Source organism: Aricia agestis, chromosome 3 (genome assembly GCF_905147365.1).
Source record: "Aricia agestis chromosome 3, ilAriAges1.1, whole genome shotgun sequence".
Classification (NCBI taxonomy): Eukaryota; Metazoa; Arthropoda; class Insecta; order Lepidoptera; family Lycaenidae; genus Aricia; species Aricia agestis.
This window is the reverse complement of record NC_056408.1, coordinates 1825668-1848094: the sequence shown is the minus strand read 5'-3', so window position 1 is coordinate 1848094 and position 22427 is coordinate 1825668. Positions and strand designations below refer to the sequence as shown.

The 22427-nt window shown below is 37.3% G+C and overlaps 1 protein-coding gene across 1 annotated transcript; it reads right to left on the bottom strand.

Annotated features, from left to right (window-relative positions):
- Nucleotides 1–589: 589 nt before the first annotated feature.
- LOC121725289 (transmembrane protein 135-like) lies at nucleotides 590–22115 on the bottom strand. Its single transcript, XM_042112179.1, has 10 exons — nucleotides 22091–22115; nucleotides 19509–19670; nucleotides 19134–19267; nucleotides 15810–15936; nucleotides 14783–14934; nucleotides 13841–13928; nucleotides 12181–12333; nucleotides 11625–11765; nucleotides 1408–1574; nucleotides 590–707 (listed from the first exon to the last, which is right to left on the bottom strand). Exons 2-10 carry the CDS (start codon nucleotides 19662–19664, stop codon nucleotides 653–655), a joined length of 1173 nt encoding a protein of 390 aa, XP_041968113.1. The 5' UTR covers nucleotides 19665–19670; nucleotides 22091–22115; the 3' UTR covers nucleotides 590–652.
- Nucleotides 22116–22427: the final 312 nt, after the last annotated feature.

The following is a 22427-nucleotide window of genomic DNA, read 5'->3' as shown; positions in this document are numbered from 1 at the left end:
GAAGCGAGCCTTCGAGCTGTCAGTTTTGCGGTCCACACGGTGGTTATTGCTCGATTTGGAGTAAAACTATCGATTAAGGGGGTGAATAACCCTAAAGTGTCGATTTTATAATTCATTTTTATACTTGAAAAAAAGCCTCGAATTGTTTCATTTTCTAAAATTAGATACTACATTATAATTCCGAGAATTCGATCTGAGCAAAAACACGATATCTTAAAATTTTCTCGATAGAAAAAAATCACAAAGATGCATCTAATTTTCACGAATTTTTCATTTATTGCCATAACAGTGCATTGAACTAAGTTAATATTTTAACACATTGTATAAAATTCTATCATTGAGAGATCGACCTAGCGAATTTTTAAAATGTTGCATATTTATCGAGTTATTGAGAAAAAACTAATTTGGCGATGAATCCGCGTCGTCCTTTTTCACCTGGCATACGAAAGACGGGCGTGAGTGTGAAGAGAGAAGGACGATGTTTGGTTTTTCGGGTTAGTCGCCCTCTTAAACCTTTATCGAGCAAAACCGTATGTCAATACTTAGCAGGATAGTTTAGTAATCTAGAGCGTTAATAATAATAATTTAATACAGTTGTAATGACGTAGTGTCTATTTATTATTTACATTTTCCTAATTTTCACATTTTCTTCTTACATCACACGTCTTTTGATAGCTTCTTCTATACTAGCGTATGTGAGATCGACACTGAAAAAAAAATTAAAACTTCTGGGATGCTGCATTTACCATCACATCTATAATTCACTATTCATAGTACGTTTAGTCTATAATGACCAGCCACCGGTAAGAGATTCTAAATCTAGCTTGTATATTATGCTTTATTATATATTTTGTTCCATCACAGCGTCAAAACAGCGTCGATATTAAATGAGGTATCAATATTGAATATTTTCATAATAAATTTCATGAGTGGATGAAGCGGGTAAGTTACAATTTCCAAAGTGACTTTTTGCATAAATGAAGGTTTTAGTACCGGGAAAATGATAAAAAAAAAACTGTGGATGCTATGAATAACTTAATATATGGCTCGATGATGAAATATATAAGTTACAAGGTTTGTTCAAATTATAAGGGAAAAATGGGTAATTGCTCTTAAGTTGTAAAGTGTTAGTTACCCCACTTAATTAACTCATGTCTTCGATTCAGGTGGCATTGATAGTAATATTAATAATGCGAAAGTGTTTTTGTCTGTTTGTTTTTTTGTTACTTCTTAACGCCCAAACGGCTAAATCGATTTTGCTGAAATTTGGTATAGAATAAGGTACTTTGAGTTAAAAGGACAATTTCAACTCGCAAAAATGTGCGAATCCCCGGCGACAAATGAATTTTGGCGCGACAGAGTTGCGGGCATCATCTAGTCAATTCTTTGCGACTTTTGTATACTCACTATCCGTTGGAGACAGACTTGATAAGGTTGAAGACGTAGGACGGGCAGGCTCGGGGATGCATGCAGCGCGCGTGGAACAGCGTGCCCTGGCTGAGGCAGTACAGCATCAGGGGCAGATCCACCTTCTCCGTGATCATCTTCTTCTCATACAGGGTTGTGGAGAAAATCTGTACGAGTGAAACGTTAAATCTCAATATTTTTTTCTGCGTTTTGTTCTTATAAGATCATTAGTATATTTTTTATTCTTAAGAATCTATATATTGGAATTACTTTTAAGACAAGTTTAGGGATAATGATTATAAAAAGAATATTCAAACTAACAAGCCATAACTTTTTTGTAAAGAAATAGCTGAAAAAAATTACCATCAATTTTCAAAGTTTAAAATATAATATTAATTTATATTAATGAAAACCAAGCACCCTTTGTATTACGTATTTTCTAGTTAAACCAGGATGGAAAAGGTAATAGACAGCTTAGGAATATACAAGATTGCCCCGGATTAGTGCTAAGAGACTACTAAGTGCTTTGTGCGTTTAAATTACTAAGAATTTCGCTGAGTTTACTAAAGAGCTCAGCAATATCTAATTATTCAAAGGAAATTAATTATGGTATTTCAAACTCCTACATCACGTCCGAGCTATTTCAAACACCGTGTTTACGCTCTACGTTAAGGCTTGGTGCAAACGGGCTACTAATACGACAGACAGAATGAACTAGTAGGCCGACTTAGAAGTATTCTCGAAAATACCTATATAGTATTTTCGAGAATACTTCTAAGTTTGGCGTAGCATGGCATATTGGCCGGTGCACGGCTTGACATTTCACATTGTGTTGCTCAGGCGTTCCTAACATGCTTGGAGCGGTACCCGTGCCGATTCGTCAGTTCGTCCGAAGTCGGCCTACTGGTTTGGTAACACAATAGTTTATTGTGCTACTAATTACTACCACTGGTCTAACGACCAGTGGTCGCTTGGTAATTATTGTCCTCGAAGGTCGAAAGAATATTCGTCGTACCTGCTATTACGACGAATATTCTTTCGACCTTCGAGGTGTAGGAGTTCTGGCCAGTGGGTGTGGTCAAACGGATATTCTGGTAGATACTCCGGAACGAAGCACGTCGCGTCGCCGTCAACACGTGACAAGGAATAGCTTACAAGTATACAAAAATATGTATAATACTAGTTTTAAGGTATTTGTAATATGCGCCTATAGATGAAGTAAATGAACAAACAAAAATAAAAATATTAAAATACTAGCTGTTGCCCGCGACTTCGTCCGCGTTAGCGTAGTAGATCACATCCAAAAATATTCAATATACAGAATTGACTTTCCTATATGTTCCGCGCAACTTCGCTTGCGTAATTTAGGAATTTCACGCAACCGCAGCAAAAAATTGCCTATGTCCCTTCACGTGGTCTATTCTTCATGTTTGCCAAATAACATAAAAATTGCTCCAGTAGTTCATAAGATAATAAGCAATTCCATATAATTTCCCCCGTTTTTTTTACATTTTTATTTATTTCTTCGCTCTTATTAGTCTTAGCGTGATAAAATATAGCCTATAGCCTTCCTCGATAAAATATGGGCTATCTAACACTAAAATATTTTTTTAAATCGGACCAGTAGTTCCTGAGATTAGCGCGTTCAAATAAGCCCTTTTATATAATTTCCCCCGTTTTTTTCCACATTTTTCTCTATTTCTTAGCTTCTATTAGTCTTAGCGTGATAGATATAGCCTAAAGCCTATCTCGATGAAAGAGCTATCTAACGTTGAAATAATTTTTCAAATCGGATAAGTAGTTCCTGAGATTAGCGCGTTTAAATAGGCCCTTTGATATAATTTCCCCCGTTTTTTCCACGTTTTCCTCTATTTCTTCACTCCTATAAGTCTTAGCGTGATAAAATATAGCTTATAACCTTTTTCGATTAATGGGCTATATAACACTGAAAGAAATTTTCAAATCAAACCAGTAGTTCCTGAGATTAGCACGTTCAAATAAGCCCTTTCAAATAATTTCCCCCCGTTTTTTCCACATTTTCCTCTATTTCTTCGTTCCTATTATATTTAGCGTGATAAAATATAGCCTATAGCCTTCCTCAATAAACGGGCTATCCAACAGTAAAAGAATTTTTCAAATCGGACCAGTAGTTCCTGAGATTAGCGCGTTCAAACAAACAAACAAACAAACAAACTCTTCCCAATTATAATATTAGTATAGATGAGCTACTTTCGACAAATGTATAAAAAGTTACAGCAATGTACAGCCAGTTCTATTATTATTTATCGAGAGATGCTTGGCGCTATGTGGCCGTAGGGTCTTTCGTGTCAATTGTAGTATTAGACCGACATATGACAAGTATATCGTGACATATGGAAGCTATTTCGTGACATATGGCCGCTGTTTGACACCTACTTATATCTCCTACTCCTCCTAAATTTCTTCTGATTAATTTCGTTGCGGCTCCCAAGACAGACTTAGCTTGTCCCTCGGGCATCCCTGAGATCATATCAAAGGGTTTTCGTGGTTGGTTACCACTGTTGATCCTGGCGACACAAGAGTTGCAGTGGTGGGAATGTGTGGTGGGCCTTTTGTCCGTTTTAAAAAAGCTGTTTGACACGACAGACCCTACGGTTACAAAGCACCAAATCCCTCATTGAATTTTGTTGAATGATCACAACCTATTGAAGTAAATAGTAATACCACCAGCATAGCTAGCACAAGCACGTAGACAAACGAAAGAAACTAAATTTTGACAGTTTTACCGGAAAAACATTGGAGAAAAAGTTTCTTTCGTATCTCGATATCTTCCACTTTTGAAAATCTGTAAGTCAAGCATGACGAACCGCTTTTGACATATAGTTTCTTGATTCTTTTTTTATTTTTATTATGGCACTTGGCTATAAATCATGGCTAGTGTCGAATAAATGGCGGCAAATTCAAAAATCGATGTATAGCAACCCTATCTATAGCCGGAATTATAGTTTTGATCTACAAACTACGAATAATAAAGTTCCTTAGTTTTTATTATTCGTATTTCGTAGATCAAATCTATAATTCCGGCTATAGGCAGGGTTACTACACGTCGATTTTTTTAATTTGCCGCCATTTAATCGACACTGGCCATGGTTTTATAGCCGAAGTGCCATAATAAAAAAAAATAATTAAGAAACTAAATGTCAAAAAAAATAATTGCCGTTGCTATAACGGTTGCTATGGAAAGAGTTTCTTATCTTTGTCCACTGAAACTCAAGTCGACGGGTGGCGTCATGCTCAGGAAAAAGATAATATGTAGACATGGAAAGAAACTGTCATTACTTTCTTCCGAAGAATCGACTGGGCAACGGCGTGCTAGCTATGCTGATATGGTCTCGGTAGCATGTGGCTAGTCTGCGCCGAGCCTTACATTAACGTTTATTACAGCTTAACGTAGGATAAATTAAACGTTGGCTTAGAGCCATCGACGCCCGAAAATGGCCAATACCTTCTGTGTATCTTAGACCGAAATGTACACAACACGTATACTATATTATGCACGCCTCTGTTGTCTGTTGTCCAGGGATTTAGAGTGTAGCTCTTGACTCGGAGGTCGCGGGTTCGATCCCCACGTAGGAAACAGGTTTTCAAGTTTGGCTAGGACAATACAGGCTGCTCACCTGATTTTCTTACAATTCAGACGATTAAAGCATCGGATGGACATCTAAAAAGTCGGCCTGATCGCTCGACAGTCGTGTCGGTCGTCCGTGCTACTGGGTTATGAGAGTAAAGAAATAGAGTAAGAAAAAAATAGAGTTTGCCCGTGTATACTGCGCACACGCATAGACAATATAATGGTTTCAATGAATCCGGCCAAACGTCACCGAAATCGGTGTGGGGGGTATTATTATTAATGTAACAGCTGCTAAGTAGGGGATCAGCGTTTGATATTATTGCAGCACTTGAAATGAAGATAGGTACTTAGACATCTGTTGAAACTATTATAGGGTTAACTTGTGTTATAGTTTACTTCAATAAACCATGTCTGGAGAACTGAGAAGGACAGCTGATGGCCGATGGAACAGTTAAGTATTAGAGTAGAGACCAAGATTAAAGGAACCTAGCGTAGGACATCTTGCAGCTCGATTGAGCGATGATTTCAAAAAGATTACGGACATCGGATGGACGAGCTCTGCCCGACATTTCGATAGTTCTCGCTTATTGGGCTAGGCCTATGTTCAGCTTTGGACGTCAATTGGAGCTGATGATGATGATTAACTTAAAGGTAAGTCGAATTTGCATTGCAAGAAGTAAGAAAACAGGTTTATTGTTTAAATTGTTTTGGTCATAAATAACAGTAATCGGAAGTTTTTATTGAAACAGTCCGGAAATGAAATAAAGTGATCTTTATTTTTTGGCGGCTATCAACTCATTTGGATCCTTATGTGTCCGGACCCGTCAGATAGATCCAAAATTTAATTATTTAAAGATAAATAACAATCATACAAAAAAAACTAGGCCTTTAAATCCGTTATGGATGATTTATACACTATTTTTCAGAGCGAAGTAACCACTCCTCAAATACTGTAGTGCCTGGGACAAGATTTTTAAATGTACCGTATGGTTGCCCAAGCGCATACGGCATTCTCGCATCATAGTCGGCCTAGTCCAGAGGAAAGAACTAGTCAATGCGTCTGGGACCAACTATGTGCGGGTTTCCTCACGATGTTTTCCTTCACCGTACGAGCGTCCGTATCATGTACTTGAGATCAGAAAATGTCTCATAGGTACACGCCTCCACCCGGGTTCGAACCTGCATCCTGTAAGAGTGCGAACCAATGGTCTACCCATTAGGCCACTGACGCCTAATGGGCGCCTAACAATCATACAACGGTGACAGTTACTGGTGCTATAATATACCACAAGCATTTTCTAATATGTCCCAGTATGGTTAACAGTTTAGCACCCAAAACTTTGCACTTAAAACATACTTTTTGGAACTATAAGGCTCTCAAGGCCTCTAAGGCTCAACTCAAACTGGAGCATAGTCGTCGAAACGTCGAAGAGTGCGTGCGTCAAGGCGCGTCAACGCGCATTTCCATATTTTCGTAGCAGAAATTAACTTTAAATATTTTATAGTGCAAGAACATGACACTTCGGTATTGATGAGTTGAGCCTAAAACTAGTCACTATACTACATATACTATACATTTAGGTTCAAAGCTCTTTACTGGCCGGACGCGTGTTTGATTTTACGATATTTTTAAAGAACCAACGCAATTTCATATTGAACTCTTTTACTAAAAACTTTCGGTCGCTTTTGCAATAAAATTTGTGCTGTGCTCAGTGGACGTTTGAGTGAGAAAACTAATAATTCCATCTCAGTCTAAACATAACTCGTGTACGATCGTGCATATTCGCGAGTCCTCGCGTATTCCCGTCTGCATAAGTGCGAGTGAGATAAGGACATCGGAAAAGAACTTCGTGTACTCTCGTCGTGTTGTTGTTGTATACCTTCGAACTTATTATAACAACAATGAGTTATCAAAAATCTTCTAAAACCGATTCTGGATCATATCCCGATTTGTCTAAGCTGCGAGATGACCCTAGTGCTGGTATCACACTCAAAAAGCGCAAGCAGCCCGAATGTTGCAATTACTCCGATGTACTACTGGATTTCCAAAACAATATAATGGATACCATAAAAACCTCCCTCAAAAGCCATAACCAAAGCATCATGGGCACCCTGCAAGCACTCCGTGATGATATAAACGGGTTTAAACTCGAGTTGAGTACTGTTAACAGCAACATCGATAAGCTGTCGCAAGAACAATCGTCTATTAAAAAGGACATAGGCGATTTGAAATCGGCGAATGTAAATAATGGTAGCAAAATACAATGCATTTCCAGCGATGTTTCTCAACTTCAGCAAAATCTTTCTAACCTATCGGAACAATTACGCATCAGGGATCAACAGGGTCGGATTAACAATATAGAAATCACAGGAATCCCGTTTCGAAAAGGCGAAAATCTAATAAGCATAATTCGACATATATGTCAAAAGATAAATTTCACTATCGCCGAAACTGACATCGATCATATTCATCGTGTTCGACGCTTCGCGAACAACAACCCAGGCGAATCAGCTGCCAACATATCTAACATCATAATCAAATTTAAACAAAAACATCGCAAAAAAGATATGCTGGCTGCTGTCCGTGCGCGCCGGGGGCTGACCACTGCCGATGCTGGGATGGATGGACCGTCGAAACCCATATACTTCAGCGACTACCTGACTCCATACAATAAACTTTTACATAAGCAAGTTCGCCAACTCGCCGCTGAAAACAACTACAAATATGTCTGGGTGTCTGAATGCAAAATCCTAGTACGTAAAACCGACTCTTCTAAAATATATTGTATCTCTAATGATTCAGATCTCGCTAAAATTAAATGACTACAATATGTTTTTGTTAAGTGCATACTATTCTCGTACAATTTCTTGTTTACATTGCAACTTATATTGTTAATCGTACTATTCAAGGTCGATTTAGATTTTTTCTTTAAATTATTAGCTATTATAGTATCATTGATTTGTTTTACATTGTATAAGTCTCATCGCTATAATAATTCTATTGTAAACTGTGTAAGAAATGTTAGTGGAACGTCGACATATTGTACTTGTTATTTAATCATAAAAATAATTCGATAACACTAAGCTATCATTTTACTATCAGAACGTGAGGGGTCTTCACACGAAATCACACACATTTTTAAGAGAAGTCATAAACAACAATTTTGATGTTATATGCATTACAGAGACATGGCTCACCGACAACTTTCATAACAGCGAATACTTTGATAGTCGGTATGAACTTTATCGATGCGACCGTAATAGTTTAGACACAGGTCATAGCCGCGGGGGAGGTGTGTTGATCGCCGTGCGCCGCGAGCTCTGTCCAAGGCGGCGGAGTGACGCGCGTACGCCGCCCTTATCAGAGGAGGTATGGGTCTCCCTCCCGTTGCGCGATAACAGCCACGTCCCTGCCAGCACGTCTGCCGCGCGATACCTCGAGACATCTAACCGCTATCTACACATTATTTGCACTTATATTCCGCACGGTAATAGACACGAAGCAACTTTATTGTCGCTTTACGATCGAGTAAGCGAATCTATTTTAAGTAACACCAGTGATACTTATGTATTAATAGGTGATTTTAATATAACCCACGCAAGCTGGGAATATAATTATAACTCTAATTCGATGGATATCTGTACTACTAGTGATAAACTAGCTTGTTTAACTGCAGACTTTATGAACCTGTCTTTATTATCTCAATATAACAGTCAACTTAACCATAATAATAGATTATTAGATCTAGTGTTTAGTAATGCAACATGTCATATCTCACCATGTGAAAGCCCTCTTGTACCAGAAGACCTCCATCACAAGGCTATCGAGTTTGACATAAAAATATGTTATTGTTCTACACTTAAGCAAGCCTCCGTAGTTAAAAGACAATATTTCAGAGCCGACTATGATTCAATCAAAACGATACTAAGCTCTGTAGACTGGGAAACATCTCTCGCCAAATGCCATAATGTCGATTCTATGACAGATTACCTCTACAGTATTATTAATAGTGCAATTGACGAATTTGTGCCCTCTTACACACAAACAACTAAAGAAAAGTATCCCCCATGGTATACTAAACCTCTTATAAAATTATCGAAAGAAAAGTATAAGTACCACAAAAAATGGAAAACCTATGGCAATCCCCAAGATTATCATACTTTCTCAATACTACGTAGCCGTTTTAAAAAAATGTCCCTAGATTGCTATAAAAATTTTATCAAGTTTTCGGAAGATAATATTAAAAATCACCCCAAGTTCTTCTGGTCATACGTGAAATCAAAAAATGAGTCGAATCAAATTCCAGAAAGAATGTTATACAAGGGCCATATTCTGTCTTCTGGTAACGAAATTTGTGATGCCTTTAATGAATATTTTAATTCTGTGTTCATTAGAAATAATCCCGGAACAAATAATAATTTACATAATAATGTTCTTTCAAATGTTGACATAAAATCCGTAAATATTGATTTTGACACTGTTTTAAAGGAATTAAAGCAATTTAACACTAAAAAGGGAGCTGGATCTGATGGCATTCACCCTATTTTTATTTCAAAATGTGCCGAAGCTCTTGCAAAGCCAGTGACGATTATTTTCCGCACTTCAATTGCATCAGGTGTTTTTCCTCGCACTTGGAAAAAATCTATCATAACCCCAATTCCCAAGAACAATAAAAAAGATCACATAACAGAATACAGGCCCATTTCTAAGCTTTGCGTCTTGGGTAAGATATTAGGAAAAATTGTTACCACACAAACTTCACTTGTTTTTCGTAACCATATTTCCCAACATCAACACGGTTTTCTCAAATATCGTAGTGTAGATAGTAATATGTTAAATTTTACTGAGTATTTGGCTCAGGCTATGGACAATAACCTGCAGGTGGATGTCGTGTACACCGACTTCTCTAAAGCATTCGATAAAATAAATCACGATATGTTGATCGAAAAGCTTGCGAGAGCCGGTGTGCACGGCAACCTCCTTAGATGGATCAATTCTTATATAAAAAATCGTAGCCAAGCAGTGTATCTTAAAGGTTACTGTTCTCGATTTCTACCTGTACCTTCCGGCGTCCCCTAGGGATCCCGTTTGGGGCCCTTATTGTTTAGCCTTTACATAAACGACATTGGATTTAATTTTATACATAGTAATCACCTTCTTTATGCTGATGATACGAAAATTTTCATGGTGATAAAATCCATACTGGATTGCTCAAAGCTGCAGAATGATTTATTAAGATTACTCGAATATTGTCGAATCAATCAATTGTTCCTAAATATAGACAAATGCTTCATTATGTCCTACACACGAAAGACCCACCCAATACATTTTGACTACACTATTGACAATTTTATTCTTAAGAGACTTTCGACCATTAGAGACCTCGGGCTAATTATGGACTCTAAATTAACATTTAGCAATCACTTTGATCATATTATTAGTAAGGCTTATCGTAATTTAGGCTTCATTCTTCGTATTAGCAAACCATTCAGAGACGTAAATACTCTAAAAATTCTTTACTTTTCCTTCGTACGTTCTATTTTAGATTTTTGTAGTACAGTTTGGAATCCATGTTTTCAAGTACACACTAATCGGATTGAAAATATTCAAAAGAAATTTCTAAAAGCACTTAACTACCGTCTAAATGTTTTCAATGAACCTTATGAAGATACCCTGCGTAGGCACAAATTAACAACTCTTTATGACAGACGTAACATGTCCGACATCACACAACTATGTAAAATATTAAACGCACTTACTGATTCACCTACATTATTATCAATGATATCGTTCAAAGCTCATTCTCGGCTCCCTGTGCGACCCTCACGTAAGAAGCCCCTATTTGTTCCTCCGAAACTTTCTAAAACTTACACTCGTAACTCATTTTTATACCGTTCCACTGACAATTATAACAGAAACTTCACCGATATTGATATTTTCAATAATTCTCTTAATAGCCTAAAATTAGAACTTAAACGTAGACTGAACATAGTTTGAGTTTTGTACTTCTGAAATTTTATGATTTATAGATATGTAACTCGATCGACTAAATTGTATTATATATTTTTTTTTGTATTTTTCAGTTATTCATGGTACCTTGTACGTTTAGTGTACCTACAGGGTGCAATGACTAGCTATACTTGTCCAATCACGCAAGTTCCACGTGCATTGGAACGGAGCGAGGGGAAGGCGGGACGGAGGCGCGGATCGCGGGACGCGGGGGCGCCCGCGCAACACCGGCCGGCGACCGGCATTCTTCGAGAACAATGGCTACTGTCGACACCCATGTCGCGTCTAATAATTAATGTTGTACAAGTCTTGGTTCTTTAATACACCAGTTTATTTGTTACAGTCCACTTTTATTTGAGACCCTTAACAATACTCATGCATGTATTTAAAAAAGTAGCATCTTTGGTTTAGTGTAAGCTATAGTTTTAACTTTTAAGTCAATCTTAATCATATACGCGTCTCTCCATAATTCACTAAATATTATGTTTCGGCACTATAGGTCTATTGTAAAAAAATATTACAACATATTGAATTTCTTTTGTATATGACTGTTTGATGCCAAAATAAATGAAAAAAAAAAAACATCACTGAACTCACTTTGAACGCGCCAGATAAGGCCGCTATCGCGACACCGAGGCTGGGCTTGAACAGGAAGGACAGGCCCGCGATCGCGCCGGCTGGCAGCGCGTGCGCCGCTGAGTCACTCCCCCGCTTGTGACACAACCAGCAGATGATAAGCTGGAAACGAGGCTACGTAAATATGGAGACAAAATCCTTAGAATGATAAGGTGATAGAAGAGCAAGGTGTGGTAGATTACTTGATTTGCATGAACGATTGTAAATAATGAGGCTCACAGTGGTCTTACTGCAGGCCGACCTAAAACTCCTGCACATACACGGGAATGCACAAGAGGAGTCCGGTCAGGTCAGCCTGCAAACAGCCCGACCGAATTCGATTGGCTGCCAATTCGTCATCAATAGGTGTTTAAAAAAGATTAGTAGAATAAAAATATTATAATAATATTGACATCATAGTAATAGTATTTTATGTGGCTCTCAATGTAATGATTGAAAAATTTCCCAATATAATAGATAGACAAATATAATATATTCCAGTTAGAAATCAGTAATATATCATTTCATACATTCGTACTCTGTAAATACCGATATAGCTGCCGAGGAACATGGCCAACTTGAGGTGCTTCCCGCTGAGGCTGCTTAGGGTTGTCAGCGGAGACTTGAGGAGCGGTCGTAGCAGGTTCACTACTGTGAATGCCAGCCCTGCGCTGAAGTACGTTGCGGTGCCCTGTAAAGAAAAAAACCGGCCAAGTAAGAGTTGGACTCGCCCATTAAGGGTTCCGCAGCAGCAATAAGGTATATATCTATGAAATTAAGTGGTTTTTTATTTATTTTTATATTTCAGTTGATTTAATAAAAGTTAAATTAAGGTTTACCATTTATGACGTATAAAAAAAACTACTGGCTAGATCTCGTTCGAACCAATTTTCGTTTGTAGTTTTTGTAGTAATGTACATCATGTATATTTTTTAGACTTATCAAGCCCCTACTTTAGAAGTTAGAGGGGGGGGACACACATTTTACCACTTTGGAAGAGTTTTTCTCGCAAACTATTCAGGTTAGAAAAAAATTATATGAGAAACCTCAATATGATTTTTAAAGACTTATCTTTAGATACCCCACACGCATAGGTAAGATGAAAAAAAATTTGTTTCAGTTGTATCTATGGGGACCCCTAAAATTTTTAATAATTTTTCCATTTTTGTATCAAAATCTTAAAGCCGTTTATAAACTACATCTACCTACCAAGTTTCAATAGTATAGCTCTTATAGTTTCGGAGAAAAGTGGCTGTGACATACGGACGGACAGACAGACAGACAGACATGACGAATCTATAAGGGTTCCGTTTTTTGCCATTTGGCTACGGAACACTAAAAATGCTGTAAAGAAATTTTAAAACTATCAGTAGTATTTTATATTATGTTCCATTCTCTATCATGAAATCTATCTATTTCGATCTAAGTCGTCGTCATGCCTAAGATAGTTGCCAAAGTCTTGCGAAACGGTCCAGCCGTTTTGGAGGAGTAACTCAAATTATGGCCCATTTGACTGGTGCACCGGGTGCAGATCTGAAAGTTGGCACTATCTATTTTTCATAACTGGAAGTACGTAAGTGGCAAAACAACGTTTACCGGATCTACAAGTGTCATTATAATATCGGTACAGTGTTTTGCCCTCGCTTTTAAAACAATGCAGTAGAGTGAATCCGTCAACGACCGTACCTTTGGCATTAAGTAGTTACAACGCCTCCGTGGTCTAGTGGTAAAGAGCGCGGCTCTTGACTCGAGGTCGTGGGTTCGATTCCCGCGTTGGAAACATGTTATTTCCAAGTTTGGTTAAGACAATGCAGGCTGATCACCTGATTGTCTGACAAGTAAGATGATCCACGCGTCGGTCTGCGTCAGGCGCAGGATCGATTTTTTACATGCCCATCCGACTCTCGCCGGTCGTGTCGGTCTTCCATCCTACTGGGTTATGAGAGTAAAGGAATAGAAATTGCTCTTGTGCACTGCGCACACACTTGGGCACTATAAAAATATTATTCCTGCGTAGCTGGCCTGGTTTCAATGAAACCGGCCACCGTCACCGAAACCGGTGTGGGAGATTATTAGTTACTACTTACTAAAATTTATTATACCCAATTACATACAGTCATTAAAAAGTCATTAAGCCATTTTCATAACATGTGGTGACTGTAATTCATTAAAATCTACATGAACAACAAAGGACAAACCTTCAAGATGTATTTAGAGCACGGCCCACTGTGCGGACAAGGAGTCTCTCCCGGCTCTTTGTGTTTCACTTTTTCCGGTGTATACAGCCTGGAATTTAAATGGGAAAAAATTAAAAAGATGTTCGACAGGAGTGTTTTAGAGGCATTTTCTAAAGTGGCATTTTGGTGTGTAAATGTAAGGTAAAAGTGAATATTAACTATTAAATTAGTATTCGTTGTCGTACAAGTGGGCCAGTGATACAGAGCCTTCGAGAAAAGCTAGCAATGATTTATATTATAGGCCTCCGATTATGTACTATTATTATACTTAACCATAATATTATAAAGAAAAAAAAACGCCGCTAAGCCTATGGTCGATTAAAATTGAAATATAATAACGTGTAGTATAGTCGAATAAATTTTAGTGGTTGTACAATGTACATAGTTGCCAATAATAATTATAGTTTACCATTTGCTTTTAAAAATCGTGCCTTTGTCTTTGTTTGCAAAAAAAAGTTTGTTCCTTAGACTATTTACATATTACTATGTTATAAAGACTCTTTGTTTAACGTACAACATCACACAACAAAAACTATAATTATGAATAGTACCTACCTACAATAATAGATGTCTCAAGTTTAATGGTTATGTTAATTCAACTCACTATGTCGTGGATGTAATATTTTTAATTATTTTACTATTGTTATTGATACTTTTCTGTCCTTGTCTCTACTCCCCTTCAATTGCAGCATCGCTTTAGCTGGCTAGTTAAGTTTAAAACAGTGAACTGGCATCATAGAATATATTTTTCAGCAATATTATTCTTATTTTACATAATATTATTTTAATAGCCTTGTTTATCTGTATGTCACTTGTTTGAATTATTATGTATCAGCTAGTCACAACATAATATTATTTTCTTTTTTTTGTGGAAAATTATTTTGCATGCAGCAATATAATTACCAGAGTAATGGCGTTCGTTTTGTTTTCTCTCCTTCCAACCTCATAAGATAGAAGAGTAGAGAGCTACCCAGCATAAACAAAAGTGTCATTTTAAGCTTTGTTATCCTTATCCAACCGGCGTGTTCTAACGACCGCAACCAGTATTCCACAACCTGGAAAAATAATTATAATTTTTTATTAACAAACTTTTTCTTAAAGAATGACCAAAATTATAATTGAAAACTTAAAAGGATTACAGGAGAAGAGTTACATTAATTATTATTATCAAGTGAAAACTTTTTAGCTTTGTTGCGCCCTACTTTTAGGTTAGGTAAAATTGTAGTCATTGGATACGTTAATTTTTTTTATGAAGTAAGGGGGCAAACGATCAAACGGGTCACCTGATGGAAAGCAACTTCCGTTGCCCATGGACACTCGCAGCATGGCAGGTGCGTTGCCGGCCTTCTGAGAGAATAGGGTAATAGGGGAGGGTAGGAATGGGAAGGGAAGGGAATAGTGGAGGGTAGAGAAGGGAATAGGGCCTCAGCGTAAATTCACTCACTCGGCGAAACACAGCGCAAGCGCTGTTTCACGCCGGTTTTCTGTGAGATTAAAAACTATTACGTGGGAGAGCCATGCTTCGGCACGAATGGGCCGGCTCGACCGGATAAATACCACGTTCTCACAGAAAACCGGCGTGAAACAGCGCTTGCGCTGTGTTTCGCCGAGTGAGTGAGTTTACCGGAGGCCCAATCCCCTAACCCCTACCCTATTCCCTTCCATACCCTCAACTATTCCCTTCCCTTCCCTACCTTCCCCTATTACCCTATTCCCTCTTAAAAGGTCAGCAACGCACTTGCAGCTCTTCTGATGCTGCGAGTGTCCATGGGCGACGGAAGTTGCTTTCCATCAGGTGATCCGTTTGCTCGTTTGCCCCCTTATTTCATAAAAAAAAGAAACGAGCCCATTCATGCCGAAGCATGGCTCTCCCACGTAATAGTTTTTAATTTAAAAAAAAGTTAATTTTTATGAATCACAACAAAATTACCATATTGCAGAACAAATTAACGACGAGTCCTCTTCTAGAAGGAGGTTCTAGCAGGATGAACAAGCCGTTCAGCATGTTGGGTATGAAGATGTATGTGTAGTAGTTGAATCTTCGTCCTAGTAGCCATCTGGTAAAACAGATTAAATAAATTTAAAATAATTAGGTACTTAGTAATTCTTTATAATATACTTAACTCTAATTTAATAATTAAGTATTAAATAATTCTAATGTAATCATATAATTTTAATATAATTATTATGATTCGTAAAGGATTAATCAAACAATCGTATAAGAATCAATGTTAGTACGGTAGTTAGTTCCTTTTTCCTTTGGCAGAGTATAACTAGGTACTTACTACATCCTACTGTGTCTGGTTATCCTGGGATCCCTCTGCCTTCTCAATTACTTTTAGCTTACATAAACTACGTCTCATAAATCATATTATAATAATATAATAATAATATCTATGGACGCTTCTCACCACGTCAGTCTGGCCCCGTACTAAGTACCTGAAGGACTTGTGTTACAGGTACCAGACAACGAAAATATATTTAATACTTTTATACTATACATATCATATAACATTTAAGATTTTTATGATATCCTACACATATTTAAAACACATCCAGACCCCGGAACATTGAAAACTTTGTGTTCCGTCGGCGGGATTCGAACCCGCGACCCTGGCTTGTGCTGCCAATTGCCACACGCTCAACCAATTGAGCCACTAGGTCGTCAAATATTATGCTATTTCCTCAGAAAATGAAGATTGCCAAAAATTAAAAATTACAAGCCATTATATAGTCTGTACTACTCTGTGCATTACTGTTGTATTGAGACTTGAGCGTTGAGACCTAAGGGTGAAGCCAAGCGAGCGCAATTTGTGAGTGGTGAGTCGCAGAATTTCGGTCGCGTAAATATATTCTCATACAAAATATCATGACTCACAAAACTACGCTCGTGTGAATTAAACGGGACTTTTGTAAGAAACTGAATGCAGCAGAATTTCTGCCAGCCGAAATTCTGCTCATTCAGTTCACAAATTACGCTCGTTTGGCTTCACCCTAAGTGTTAAACACGCTCCATTCTTCTGTATCGGCCGGAATCTACATTACTCTAATTGCTCGCTCCACTTTCTGTTCACCTCATAATTGAAAGTGTGATTTTATTCCACAGGGTTGTCTATTCTAAAAATCAATTAAATAAAAATTGTTTTACTTTGAAATTTATCACGAAACTACTTATTACTTATATTATGTTACTCAGGTAAATAACAACACTCACAACAGCTGTAGCTCTACCATGAGTTTAAATCTAAAGTATTTATCGATACTCGATACCGACTACATACATTTTTAGTAATTATGGCAAATTTTACAGCGCCTACTAAATATTTACGTAGTCGGTATCGAGTATCGATAAATACATCTTTAAACTCATGGTAGAGCTAATCGATAAATACTATAGCTTTAAACTCATGGTAGAGCTACTGTTATAGCTCTAACATGAGTTTAAAGCTTTAATATTTATCGATAATCGATACCGACTACGTAAATTTTTAGTATGGCAAATTTTATAGCGCCTCTAGCCGTTATGTGCGGAACTAAAATCGCCACACTAAATATTTACGTAGTCGGTATCGAGCATCGATAAAAACTATAGATTTTAACTCATGGTAGAGCTACTGGTAAATAATTTGCTACGCTAAAAACCTCTATATAAATTTCCTCTTTACAGCTAATCATTTTCCGAAAAAAATCATCACATTTATTTTCCAAAACTTTTTATCTAGCTCATTACTACCAAAACAAATTTAATGAAAATGCTGGGCCAAGGGACACCAACATAAGACCACATTTAGAATTCAACCACGAAATTACTTTCTGGCTTGAATATTAACCCGAACACAAATAAAATCACATGACTTAACCTTTGTAAAGGCCTTCCGACCGGAGACCGGCGCCGGAAGCCGGATATTCGACAGCCCTGCTCATGTTTTCCTAACATAGTGAACTCTTTAGAGAATCCGCTGAGTGTGGTTCTTTTATTCTGGAGGCTTTTCTAAAATCGGCCTTTTAAAAGCTGTACGATGACAAGGTTTTCTGCGAGTATGAGTATCGCTTCTAACGTGTTTGTGTGTGATGTTTTGTTCACTGAGTGTTTTCATCTGCAAAGTGTCATCACTCATCACTTTGAGGATCTTTATGTACTACGAGGGAAATGGATTCATAGGCAGTTGACGGACCTTCGTCGTTTAGTTGGATTATATCTATTCAATGTTAGCTGTGATCTGTCGGCTGCGTTTGATATGTGGCTCTATATTCTATGTTATAGATTCTCGCGTTGGAATAACAAAAATTTGAAACGATATTATGGATGATTGGTCACCCTGTAGGTACTGCGCATACTGCGCATAATCTCACGACATAATGATGGTCCATCCGTTAAGAGAGAAAAGGAAACTTAGATCCTACTCACATACATTAGCACTATAAAAATATAATAATGTTAGGAGCTCGCCTGATTTCAAAGAAAGCGGCAAAATTTATTCCTCAATTTCCTACCCGTGTAATTCCAGAATTACCAGTTACATTTCATCGCATTGTAACAAACTACTTTGGGCCGGGGCGTCTGTGCGTGCGTTTTCAAACTAAATCCGCTGTACTGTTGTATTGTCTGTCCACACTTTAGCCGCAGTCCTTTGTATCCCAGCTTTAAACAACTTAACGTTTTATGCAACTAAGTTTCCCGTCCCAGTGGCTTTGCTGTGGGAATTTTGGGATCAGCAGTGAGCATGCATCGGTGAATCGGCAGAATGCTACCCAATGAAATACAATTATTGAGCTTTACACGTATTACACACTATGACGTGTTATCTTTTAAGATCAGACGACGAGAAATCCAATCGCCTAATATTAAGTGCAAACTGACAATAGTAAAAAAGAGCGCGTATGATGTTTCTTCCAGCTACTATTTTGTTGTAAAAGTTGCCATATTCAGGGCCCCCGCTACCATATGTGCAATGTGTGCAATGCACACGGGCGCCATCCTCTAGGGGCGTCAATCGTCATATTTAGGGGCGCCAAAACCAAGGACCCAAAAAATTTGCCTAAAGGAGCGCCAAAGCTCTTTTTTTTGCACACAGGCGCCTGTAGCCCTTACCATGGCCCTGGCCATATTACTGCTTTAACATGAGAATTGAGAGCTAATATTGTATGTAATTTTGTTGCAGTTTATTAAGAAGCAGTCCGGACAATGACATATGTACCGAAGCTTGTTTTTTTTTTAATTTAGCTATTATATTACAGTACGTTAGTCCCTTACCTGAAAAAGCAGGCGCCGCTTACGCTCGTGGAGCAGACGAGTGCCCCCAGCAATGTTGACCTCAAGTAGTACTCTAGCGCTCTCCGCACATCCTCGCGGGTTTTGAATTTTTTGCCTTTTAATAGATTTTGGACCTGCAATGTCACAAATTAAATATTTAATATATTTATCAAAAAAAAAACTTAAATCTTTATAAAACAATCCGAGATCTACACATCTAAAGAATTACCTACATTATATTTTAGTGTGCTTTTGCAATAGGAATACGAAAAGTGGGTGGCGCTGATTTTTCCATCTAAGTAACTTGCCCACTTTATTTGTGCACCTACTTTTACTTTCTGCCCCAAATTGTCTGTATTCTAAATCAAAACTTACCAAATGCACTACTAAATAAAACTTAGCGCTGCCAATGAAGAACTGCAGTATGGGCCAGACGTCAAAACAACTTTTAGTCCACGGGTGAACAATCTGGCTGCAGTGGAGGTCGCGGCAGATTGAGTCGAAAAGGTGCTTGCTGATCTCCGCCATCATGGATTTCTGGAAAATTTTATGCTTATTATGAAAAAAATAATTATATTAATAAAGGTGCTGATATTGTTAATTTGAACCATTCGTTTGTTTTAACATCTTCACGCTAAGCTAATTAAGGTAAATCTGTCTTAAGAATACTTTAAGGCTCGTAAAAGGGCATATTTTATATTAATACTAGCTGTCCTGGCTAACGTTGTTTTGCTATAAAATGATTTTCCCTGTTTTCCTGCTTTTCTCTTGAAGTTCTTTCTGATTTTTTTTTTCTATAGACCTCACGGAGCTCGAGACCTTTCCAACGAATGCAAAGCCGTGGAAATCGGTTCGTGCGTTCTGGAGTTATAGCGTCAGGAAGGAAACCCCGACTTATTTTTATTATATTAGATGTCCTTTCCCGAGACTTAACTCTAGGTATCTCCATTTTCGAAAAAAGCCACACAAATGTAATTGCAGGCAACATTATTATAGTACCTACAATTTAAGTAGAAGAGCAATGATTTGGCAAGAAAGGACAGCTTACACTGGCATTAAAATTTCACCAGTAAACTAAACAACAGAGTTTAGAGGCAAAAGCCTTGGTTAATTTTAGATAATTTTTAACTAAATAGCTCCTATCAAAAGACTTTACCGCTATTAGTTGAGTTGTATAAGTGATAATAATGAAAGTGTAGGATGAACGAGCGGCCCACACTTCCATTATTATCAATTACTTAAATAGATCGAGAATTAGAACAAGAAATCTCGCTCCCATTCTTTCATTACGTGCTAGTATTTAAATTAATTTTTAGTAAGAGATTTCGTGGGTGCAAGTTGTAAATTGCAACACATTGGACGGTGTTTGAGGTTTTTAAGAAGTTTATATTGTATATAATATATTATTTTTAAAGAAATAAGGGGGCAAACGAGCAAACGGGTCACCTAATGGAAAGCAACTTCCGTCGCCCATGGACACTCGCAGCATCAGAAGAGCTGCAGGTGTGTTGCCGGCCTTTTAAGAGAGGAGGGTAGTGATGGGAAGGGAAGGGAATAGGGGAGGGTAGGGAAGGGAATAGGGGATTGTTGTTTTCTGTGAGAACGTGGTAATTCTCCAGTCGAGCCGGCCCATTCGTGCCGAAGCATGGCTCTCCCACGTTAATATTTATTAGCTTTTGCCCGCGGTTTCACTCGCGTTAAGAAATATTATTATTAATTAGGTATCAAAGTCTCAGCCCGATCGGTTTAAAATTGATACATGCAAACTTTCATCCCCTATAATATTTTCCCCTTGGAGGTAGAACTGATCAAAATCCTTTCTTAGCGGATGTGTACGTCACAACATCTACCTGCATGTCCGTTCAGTGGTTTGGGCTGTGCGTTGATAGATCACCATGTCAGTCAGTCACCTTTGAGTTTTATATAATATATAGATAGATATATATAAATTAGCACATTTGATTGACTGACGTCAAAACGGTAACTAATCAATAACGATTTTAAATAGATAAACTCAGGATTATAAGTTCTTGTAACTTAATTTTTAAAATATTTTAAACTAGTTATTTCGGTTTTGGTTCGCTGTTTCGCTACAGCCTGTAGGCTGTAGCGAAACAGCGAAACACGGAAGCAAATAACTTTATTTTTAGTTAAAACGTAAAGTGAATTTAAATATAAAATATTTTTAATAAAATATCAACAGTTTTTTAAGGCAACGTAGGACAGTACTAATTGAGCAACTTATTGAATGACTAAAAAATATTATTATTGCATTGGACAATAGACACAATAGTCAATTATTTTATTATCCTATTGTTATATTATGGATTTTCCTTTTGGTTTTAATAATAAAGTGTTAAAGGAATACCACATTAATTTTTCGAAAATAATAATAATTGAATAGGTACATTATAACTACCTTAACAAGCAGTAATATTGCTCATCAGTCATCACTCATCACTCATCAGTCTTATGACTAATTGCTCGTTTGTACTTTAAATTTAATTTATTTTCAGCTACATAAAATATAACACTGACTGCTCTAAAACTATAATGTTAAATTACTCTACTTAGTATATAAGTTACTTCTAATTGCTTTGTTTTGTAACAATATTTCTAAGGGTACTTCATTTTTAGGGTTCCGAACCCAAAGGGTAAAAAAGGGACCCTATTACTAAGACTTTGTTGTCCGTCTGTCTGTCTCCAGGCTATACCTTAAAAACCATGTTAATCTGTCAAAAGTGCTACTTGTAAGTTGTATAACCACATACACACCATAACCACATCTTTTGCCTACTTTTACTCCAAAATTTTCTTTTTGAGCATTAAAGTAGTGTTAACTCGCACTTGTGACTTGGCCGATTTTTTTACTTAATATTTTTACAATGTTTTGGACTTTCGCTTAAACAAAAAAAAACTTATAAAATTTGGTTAAAATTGATAAAAAATATACTTACGTATATTCAGAGGCACTTGAAAAGCTTACAAAATATACACTTTAAAAATACTAAAAATAATTAACAATAGCAAAAAATAATTCTTATATCTCACTGTTGTTAATATTATTTCAATATGAATACACGGGAAATTTGTATGTATGTCTGTATGTATGTATGTAAGTGCAGCTCGCGCGCGCGACGCTAACTGACTGAACCTTGCTTGTAATTGTTTGCACAATTACATCAATTGTAGTATAAGTGTATTGTAATATCCATACTTATATTATAAATACGAAAGTTTGTCTATTTGTTAACTGTTTACGCCAAAACCGTTAAACCGTTGTATGTGCTGTTT

What these genes read in the sequence shown, in the direction of transcription:
- LOC121725289 (XM_042112179.1), bottom strand. Translation starts at nt 19,664, where the DNA reads ATGATGGCGGAGATCAGCAAGCACCTTTTCGACTCAATCTGCCGCGAC. An exon ending in AGCGGCGCCTGCTTTTTCAG is followed by an intron (nt 15,937 to 19,133) that starts GTAAGGGACTAA and finishes CTGTTTTACCAG; the next exon opens with ATGGCTACTAGGACGAAGAT. An exon ending in CCTTATCTGGCGCGTTCAAA is followed by an intron (nt 1,575 to 11,624) that starts GTGAGTTCAGTG and finishes TCACTCGTACAG; the next exon opens with ATTTTCTCCACAACCCTGTA.